Source organism: Arvicanthis niloticus, chromosome 1 (assembly GCF_011762505.2).
Source record: "Arvicanthis niloticus isolate mArvNil1 chromosome 1, mArvNil1.pat.X, whole genome shotgun sequence".
In the NCBI taxonomy this organism is placed as follows: Eukaryota; Metazoa; Chordata; class Mammalia; order Rodentia; family Muridae; genus Arvicanthis; species Arvicanthis niloticus.
Window position 1 is genome coordinate 9,288,144 of NC_047658.1, and position 8,262 is coordinate 9,296,405.

Consider the following 8,262-nt stretch of genomic DNA (forward strand, 5'->3'; position numbering starts at 1 on the left):
CAGAGGCAGGCAGATTTCTGAGTTAGAGGCCAGCCTGGTCTACAGAGTGAGTTCCAGAACAGCCAGGACTACACAGAGAAACCCTGTCTCGAAAAACAAAAACAAAAACAAAAACAAAAACAAAAAGAAAGAAAGAAAAAAAAACAAAAACAAAACCAAACAAACAAACAAACAAAAACCCAAAACAAACAAACAAACAAAAAACCTCAGCATGACTGAAGCTGGCTGCCCTGCCCTTCGGTGCTCTGTCTGGTCCTGGCCTAACCATCTAGCTTGGAGCTCTGAGAGAGCAGACTTCCCACAGAAGCCTGCCTGCATACTTGCCTGGGGTCTTTAAAGCTAGGCTTATGTGCACTCAGGGCCATGTGGTTTTCTGAGCTGAGTGAGGACCCTCTGGGTGTGGAATCCACAGTTATCCTGAATAAGGCATGGGTTTTGCAAGGTGGACAGGGTGTTAGAGGTGGCAAGATACACAGAGCAATTTCGCGGCTCTGCAGAGGCCAGAGCAGGGGTTGGGGGTGGGAGAGTCCTATCTTCCAGGAGTGAGGGCAGGGAAATCCCTTAGACCAGAGAGTAGATCAGGAGTCAGGAAGACTGGGGCTGGGGGGCAGTGGCACCCCCACCTCAGGCTTCATGATGTCAGCCTCTGCCCGTGCCTTTCCCAGTCTGAGACAATGGTCCATTGACAGTGGGGTGGGGCTTGAAAGCCTGGGTTCCGGAGAAGAGAGGGACCTGGTGCCTGGACTTTGAGGGTGACTATGAAGATTCTGAGACGCCCTGTGCAACAGATGTCCAACCACACAGGACTTACTGAGCTGCTGTTCCTGTGTAGAGTGGGTACTCTGTCAGTTCCAGGTATGAGCTAGAGTCCCTGGAGAGGGGAAACAGGGGCAGGTGAGTCCCAGTGAGAGTCTGTGGCCGAGCCAGGAGATTAGTAGGGGCCCACCATAAGGGTGGATCAGATGGACTGAGAGCCAGAGGGGATCTGGGTAAGTGGGGGGGGAGGCTACCTGTTACACAAATCAGCTGATGCCTTCAAGAAAGTTGGTATTTGGTCAGCAAGGGCTGGGGACTGAGGGCTGGGTTCAGCTGTCCAAACTAGAATGTATTACGTCACATCCTTTCAGGCTTCAATTTCAATTTCAGAATCAAGTTGCAGCAGGGTTACTTCCTTTTGTGCTTCGAGGAGAGGATCTACTCCTGCCCCTCCCCCAACCCCCCCAACCTTGGACTTGGAGGTTTGAATATTTGCACTTTGTTCTTCCTGGATCTGTTTGGGGTCAAATCTCCTCCCCCTTTTGCCAAGACACCAACCATATTGGATTAGGACCCACTATAATGACTTCATCATAACTGTTACCCTCAGTAAAGACCTACCACCAAAGCCAGGCACAGTGGCACATACCTGTAATCCCAGCACTTGGGAGGTAGAGGCAGGAGGACCAGATCAAGGTCATCCTCTTCTACATTGGACCTGTCTTATCACCCATCACAAAAGAGCCCATCTGTAACTAAGGTCACATTCTGGGGTTTAAGACATCAGTATATGAATGGGGGGTGGTCACAGACATTTTGTATAGTGTAATGATTTTTGCTTGTTAGCCCAATTTTATCCAAAATAGCAGGCAAACTAGAGCAGGCATCTTCAGACAGTATGGTCCTGTTAGTCACGTTCTCTCTTATCACAATCTTGGGCCTGGGCCTGGGTCTTGGCAAGCCCAGAGTTCCTTTGTTGCTCATAATCAGGACTGGCTGTTTCATGTCAAGGGTCACAACAGTGTGGTCCTCAGGTCAGCAGCAGCAGCACTTTGTCCTGGAGCAAGTTCAAAGGCCTGGGATCACAGCTCATTTGGTAGAGTGCTAGTATGTATCAAACCCAGTGCTCTCACCCCAGCACCACATATACTGGATATAAAGTCACATGTATATAATTCTAACACTCAGAAGGTAGACACAGGAGGGAGGGAGGGCCAGAAGTCCAAGATGGTTTTCACCTACATAGTCAGAATCCAGCCTTGGCTAATAGAGACCTTGTCTCAAAAAAAAAAAAAAAAAAAAAAAAAAAAAAAAAAAAGAAAAAAAAAAGAGGCAAGGAGTAGAGAGATTAAGAGTGGTGTGTGTGTGTGTGTGTGTGTGTGTGTGTGATGCTTAACAGCAGGCAACACTCTTCCACAGAATTCCAGTTCCGTCCCCAGCACCCACGTTAGTCAGTTCACAACCTCCTGTAACTCCAGCTCCGGAGGATCCAGCGCCTTCTCCTGTTCTCTGCAGGCATCTTCACACACGTGGCAGATACTCACGCAAATGCACGTGAGAATGAAAATGAAAAATAAACCTTATAAAACAAAACAGAGCAAGCCAAGCGTGGCAGTGCATGCCTTTAATTTCAACAGTCAATATGCACAGGCAGGAGGAGCAATATAAATTTGAAATTAACCTGGTATACATAGCAAGTTCCAGGCCAGCCAGGGATTCATACTGAGACCTTTCCTCAAAACCAACAATTTCTATACCTAGCCTGTCTGCTGAATGTGAAGCTCCGGGGTGGGGCTCAGCAGTGGACTTTTGAATAGGTTTGTATAAGATCCACTCTTGATGCACACCAGAGTTGTTTTGGTTTTGTTTGTTTGTTTGTTTTCAAGATAGGGTTTCTCTGTGTAGCCCTGGCTGTCCTGGAACTCATTCTGTAGATCATGCTGGCCTGGAACTCTCAGAGATCTGCCTGCCTCTGCCTCCTGAATGCTGGGATCAAAGGTGTGCACCACCACCACCACCCTGGCTTGAACACTAGAATTGTAATTCCGATGCTTCTCATCTACAGTTCTAGTACCTTCTAGAGAACTATGTCCAAAAGTGAGAGGAATATCTGTAGCAATTCAGTGTAATCAGGAATGCTATATACATTTCTGCCGATGTAACAGAATACCCCTGAAAATAGCTAACTATGTTTTAGCTTATGGTTTCAGAGGTTCCTGTGAGTGATCAGTTGCTACCATCAATCACAGACAACCTCCAGGAACCTTCAAAGGTGCGACTCCACTGACCTATTTCCTTTTTCTTTATTTTATTTTTATTTTTGTTTATTTATTTATTTTTGTTTTTTTGAGACAGGGTTTCTCTGTGTAGCCCTGGCTGTCCTGGAACTCACTCTGTAGACCAGGCTGGCTTCTAACTCAGAGATCCGCCTGCCTCTGCCTCCCAAGTGCTGGGATTAAAGGCGTGCGCCACCACTGCCCAACCAATTTTACTTTTATTTTTGAGACCGTGAAGGAGATGGATTATTGTACAGGAGTTACACTTGGCCACAAATGAGAACAGGACTAGCCCAGAGTGCCGCAGGTGCTGGGGAGAGAGCCAGCAGGACTGTTTTGGATTGTGAGGAAGGCAATCAATCTCTTGGGTGGTCTCAGCAAGCACAGTGATGACATTCCAGATCCACTGAGACTTATTGTTGACAGTCACCCTCAGCCTTCAGCATCCCTCACCTCTGCTCCTCCAGCCTTCGAGGGCACACACACTAATTTCCCTCTGCCTTATCTTTCTTCTCTTGCTCTTCAGCCTGCACATCCGCTTCTTCCTTTACTTCTCCCGCTTGGCAGAGGAATTTCAAGGAAGATGGCTTCAGACCCTGTGGAGCTGGAGTTAGAGGTGGCTTTGAGCAGCCCGATCTGGGTGCTGGAAGCCAAACTCCAGACCTCTGCAAGAACAGTACATGCTCTTAATTGCCAGGTCATTTCTCCAGGTCCCTAGTCTACTAGCAAGTTCCAGGACAGCTGGGGCTACAGTGAAACTGTTTTCAAAACAAAACAAGGAGTGGGAGAAACCTTGCCTCTCCCTTGTTGAGACTGATTGTTCACATTTAGGGGCATTTGTCACTTTTCAAAACAAATCTACATTCTTCTTCTTGACTGAGTTCAACAGGCAGAAGCACCAGTACTGTGGGGAGCCGAGTCACCCATAGCAGGGTCCTCTCCCTGCCCCTCTGTCTCCATTCAAGAAACCCCTAACTAGCCTGTGGCCCTTGTCTCCTACAGCTCCCAGACTGCTTGAGTCTTAGAAAAAGGACCTTTCAGTGGGTTGAGCAAACTGCGAATCTAGGTAATATGGCAACCCAAATTCACTCATAGGTGACTGGCTTCTATGGACTACCTTCATTCTGAAATACTCAAGTCATATCCTAAAACTGTAAGTGAGGGGAGAGGGACTTCTGAAGAGTGTGAAAAGTGAAGCCAGGGGGCGGAGCAAGCCAGGGGGCGGAGCAAGCCAGGGGCGGAGCAAGCCAGGGAACAGAGCTCTTCATGAGTTCCAATGTTTTCCAGAACACGTGCTGTGTTGTGCTATTCTGTGCTCTGTGTGTGTGTCTTAGCAATATAATCAGGGGCTATGACGTCATTGTCAGTGTGAGGAAGGACTTACTTCTGTCGTACTGTGTATGGTCCTTGTCTCTGGACTAATAGCCTTGTGATCAGTGCCTCTAGTTTAGTGCCCCATCAAGACTGTGTTTGTTACATTAAACAAAGTAAAGCCACCGAGAGAAACTAGGGTGGCCTTGAAACCAGGTTTCAAGGTTGTAAAATAGTAGGCGGGAGGGAGTGTGGTGAGGAGGGTGGGGTGTCTTTGTTATCACCTTCCTCTGATGACCAGCCTCTTATAGTCTCTGAGGTAAAAGGTTGTGGTGGGTGAGGTTGTTGCTACCTTTTAGTTTGGTTAAGTTTGTCCTACAGATGGGCTTTTTAAGTTCTAGTTGGCCTGAGGCAGGAGGATTGCAGCAAGTTTTAAAAAGCCAGCTTGAGCTACATAGTGAGTTCTAGTGCAGCCTGGGCTAAAAATAGAGGGAGACCCTGTCTCAAGCATAAACCAGGCCCTGCATGTGCGGTCGCTGCACTGCACAAAAGCAAGCGTACTCAGGAGGTAGAGGCAAGAGGATCAGAAGTTCAAGGTCATCCTTGGCTACTTAGAGTGTGCAAGTCCAGGTTAGATTGCACTGTCTACGATAGATAGATAGATAGATAGATAGATAGATAGATAGATAGATAGATAGATAGATAGATGTCTCTTGGCTCAGGGTATACGTCTGTTGTCTAAGTATCTGGCTGCTCTATGTGAGGCCTGTGTTTGATTACTCAGTCCTTGGGGGAGAGAAGGGCATTTGATGAAAGAACTTGTTATTGTCGTTGCTACTGGTTTGAACTGCCATACTCAGCTTAGTTGCCAATATTTAAAAGTATTGGTATATTTCACAAAGAGGCTTTCCAGTCTGTCTTGACAAAATCAGACGCCCTTCTCTCCATGCCTCTGGACATGGCAGCCAGTTCCCAGGGCGTCACGTATTTAGACTATTATTTCCCTCCCAGGATCCAACAGAGGCCAAGTGACCAATGTCTTTTCTCATCATTAGGGCTGTTGAAATCGTACAAGCTGGGACAAAAGTGAATTCTGACTAATGTGTCCGTGTTCCTGTAAAACAATCAGACTGGAAGGATGGCTCAGTGGGTAAGGTACTTTGCCACGCAAGCTGAGTGCTAACACCCACATTACAAGCTGTTGTGACAGAGACAGATGGATCAGAGAGACCTGCTGGTCAGACAGTTTATGGGGAAATCAGTGAGCTCCAGGTTCAGTGAGAGACTGTCTCAAAAACCAAAAAACAGAAACACACACACAGACACACACACACACACAGAATAAAAAAAAATTAAAAAAGAAAAGAAAAAAAATGATGGTATATACAGTGCACACCTTTAATCCGAAGACTCAGGAGGCAGAGGCAGAGATCTCTGTGAGTTTGACAAAGCAAGTTTCATACCAGCTGGGGCTATTCTTGCTGTTACATGTACTCACAATCACACACACACACACACACACACACACACACACACACACACACACCATTTTAAAAAGTTTTTAAGAAGAAAGAAAGAAAAAGACTGAGGAAAGTCTTTTCAACTTTCTTCCTGGGTTGCTACATAAACTCCAGATCTTTTGATGTAAGAAACAAAGTGAAGAACATAGAAATCCTTTTACCCAGCTTCTTAGCAGCCTCAATGTACATAGACCTGAACATCCTGCCAAGTGTCTGTCCCTGGACGGCAGGGCTTGCAACAAGTCCATATTGTTGCAAGGGGAAAAAAGGTAAAAAACCTAGATACCATAGTTTAAAAATGAAACCATCGTCTTTATTTGAAGGTCATTGCTGGGCGAGGGCAGGAATAAATAAGCAGGGCCAGGAGAGGCAGGGGTGTTGAGAGGTCAGGACGCTCTAGGCGTTCTCTCTATGATATGCAACAGAGACCACAGGAAGGATTTTTACAGCATTTACAGCAGAAGACGCAGATGGAGAGGTTGGTGTTTCGCTTCTTTCGCTTCTGCATCAGGAGCTGTGGAAAGAAAGAGGTAAGCAGCCGGCTTGGACATGGGAGAGGCTGAGGATCAGGGAGGGCGTCCCAGATGCTCTTACCGCACTGTCAATCCTGCTTTCTGCCTTGTGCAAAGGCTGCAGCGCTGTCGTCTGTCTCATCTGGGAAAGCAGAAGAGGTACTAAGTATTGTGGAACTACCAGCATAGCTTTCTGACTTGTCTCTGCCAGCTTCTTCCCCAGGGACTTAGGGACCTGTGCTTAGATGGAGTTCCTAGAAGGGACCCTACCGCCTGTCTCCCCTCACGGTTCCTTGGATGTTCCTAAAAGCATCCACCCTTGTACTCTTCTAGATACTCCCAACAGGTTTCCCTGCATCTCATCTCTTACCACCAGGTCACCTCATAGCACACTGACTTACAGCACCATCAGCTGGATTGCGGCTTCCCCTCCTGTCTCTCAGCAACATGAGGACTGATCACCATCTGCACAGCTGTCCACAAAGCTGAGCACAGCAGAGCTTCTACAACCCTCTCCTCACTTCCAGCACCGGCTCCACTTTTTCAGACCCTATGGTCCCCAAGGGTCTTGTGATTGCCTTGAGTGCCCACTCTGCTGTCTCAGCTCCACAGATCTAGTATCCTTTTGTTGCTCTGTGTGTGTGTGTTTTGAGACAGGGTTTTTAATGTAGCTCAAGTTGGTAATGAATTTGCTTTGTAGGCAGGAATGACTGTGAACTCGGGATCCCCCAATTCCACCGTTGGAGTGCCCACCCCAAACTTGGCTCTGCATTATTTTCTTTCTTATAGATTTGTTTTATGTGTTTGGCTGCATATATGTATGTGTAACATATACATGCCTAGTGCTCAATGACTACCTAGGACAGAAGGCATCAGATGCCCTGGAACTAGAGTTCAGAATGTTGTGAGCCACCACAGGGGGTCAGGAACTGATCCTAGGTCCTTTGTCCAAGCATCAAGTGTTCTGAATGGCTGAGCCGTCTCTCCAGCTCCTTCCGTGTCATTTTCTTATAGAATACTTTACGCCAGCCTCTTAGCCCCACCTCTGGTCCTTCCTCACTTCCTTGCTCGTTGTCTTTTGTACTATCCACAATAAGTCTTTACTAAATAGTCACTTAAAGGCTGCTTAAGGAATGCCCTGACTGGGAAGGGACAGCCTTCCTGTCCCTTCTCCACAGTAGGATGACAGCGTAACTATTCAACACCTGTGCAGCCTCTCAGCCCTTCCACTAAGGACCACCCTTGTCCTTGTCAGCGGCTGCCATCACTCCTGAAACGTTCTAAATGCTCAGTGCTGAGGAGCTCCTGCCTCACTGGGACCTGGCTCTCCCACCACAGCGGGTTTGGGGTGCTCACCTGTTGCGGGAGATAGGTGCTGCTGCTCAGGCTGGCAAGGAGGAGAAGCAGGAGACAGGCAGCTTGGGTCTGAGTGCTGAGTGCCATCATGCCTTCTGTCCTGCTGTGCAGTCTAAGGACTTGTGCTGGTGTCCAGGAGCCAGTCCTAGTCCTTTTTATGGGACCAGTGGGAGGAGGGTCACCTGAGCCCCCTCCCTTTTGCCCTAACTCATTTCCAAGAAGATAGTGGCGCCAAACAGGCGGGAGAGATAAGCGGGAACAGAGTGACAGGGGACAGGGTTGTGTCACCCTCAGCCAGCAGAGGTGCATCCAGAGGGTGGGGCAGACAGAGTCATGGACACACGCCTCCAGCCAGCCAACTGTGATGTCACCCTGTGGCTCTCAGAAAAATTCCCCTCCTTTCCCCTAAACATTGATTGGATTGGTGAAAGAATTGTGCCTCTCTCCCCATCAGTGTCTTCAATATGGCTGTCACTCACTGGGCTCCTCAGATGGACTCAAGCAATGGAGTACATACGCACAGGGTGCATC

General features: G+C 47.8%; 1 protein-coding gene across 1 annotated transcript; it reads right to left on the reverse strand.

Annotated features, from left to right (window-relative positions):
* Positions 1–6,154: 6,154 nt before the first annotated feature.
* Hamp (hepcidin antimicrobial peptide) lies at positions 6,155–7,984 on the reverse strand. The gene is made up of 3 exons (XM_034487978.2): positions 7,732–7,984; positions 6,458–6,517; positions 6,155–6,377 (listed from the first exon to the last, which is right to left on the reverse strand). Exons 1-3 carry the CDS (start codon positions 7,819–7,821, stop codon positions 6,273–6,275), a joined length of 255 nt encoding a protein of 84 aa, XP_034343869.1. The 5' UTR covers positions 7,822–7,984; the 3' UTR covers positions 6,155–6,272.
* Between the last annotated feature and the right edge of the window lie 278 nt (positions 7,985–8,262).